Here is a 605-nt window from a genome sequence, read left to right as displayed (position 1 = left end):
AGCTCTTTTCTGCATTAAGGTTGCTGTCCCGCCCAGAACACACAAGGTGGTGGCCCAGGGAATCATCAACAGCTGCCTGAAGCTGGGAAATCATTTCGGCAAAATAAAAAATGTTTTGGAAAACAATTTAAGTTTTCCCGCAGGGGACCACCAGGGCCAACGGGGCTGCCGTTCTGGGTAAGGACTTGACTTTGCTTAGAAACCTCCTAACACAGGGACCTGAGAAGGACTGAGCTGTCACTTCTGGAAGTCGGAAGGGTTTCTTGGTTGACTTTTAAGGGCACTGGGGTCTGGAAAGCACAGGAAATTGAAGGAGAACCCAGAGCTGCCGGGGTCCTCTGTGAGGATGTGACCGACCAGTCATGTCAAGGTCTAAAGAAGATGACAACCTAACGAGATGACAGGGATAAGCGCTCTCCACCAAGACCTGGCACTCGGCACTCGCCCGTTGGGTTGATGGTCCAACGAACCGAGCTCTTTTTCCCGGGCTGGCGGGATGCTAGGACCCTGAGGTACCGCCGCAGAGCGAGGGGCCCCTTCGGCGCCCGGGTACCCAGGCGGTCCGGGCACCCTCGGGGCCGGCCTCACCCATCGGTGACGCAGGG

The 605-nt window shown here is 56.5% G+C and overlaps 1 protein-coding gene across 1 annotated transcript in view; it reads right to left on the bottom strand.

Moving 5' to 3' along the window:
- SYNM (synemin) overlaps positions 1-592 on the bottom strand; it is a 22435-nt gene extending 21843 nt beyond the window's left edge. The window contains exon 1 of the mRNA XM_025041233.1: positions 517-592. Within this exon, the coding sequence (XP_024897001.1) occupies positions 517-592 (76 nt within the window). The remainder of the gene's footprint in view (positions 1-516) is intronic.
- Positions 593-605: the final 13 nt, after the last annotated feature.

Source organism: Pteropus alecto, unplaced genomic scaffold (assembly GCF_000325575.1).
Source record: "Pteropus alecto unplaced genomic scaffold, ASM32557v1 scaffold59, whole genome shotgun sequence".
NCBI classification, from domain to species: domain Eukaryota; kingdom Metazoa; phylum Chordata; class Mammalia; order Chiroptera; family Pteropodidae; genus Pteropus; species Pteropus alecto.
Note: the sequence above shows the minus strand (reverse complement) of the source record. Positions and strands in the feature narration are given on the sequence as shown.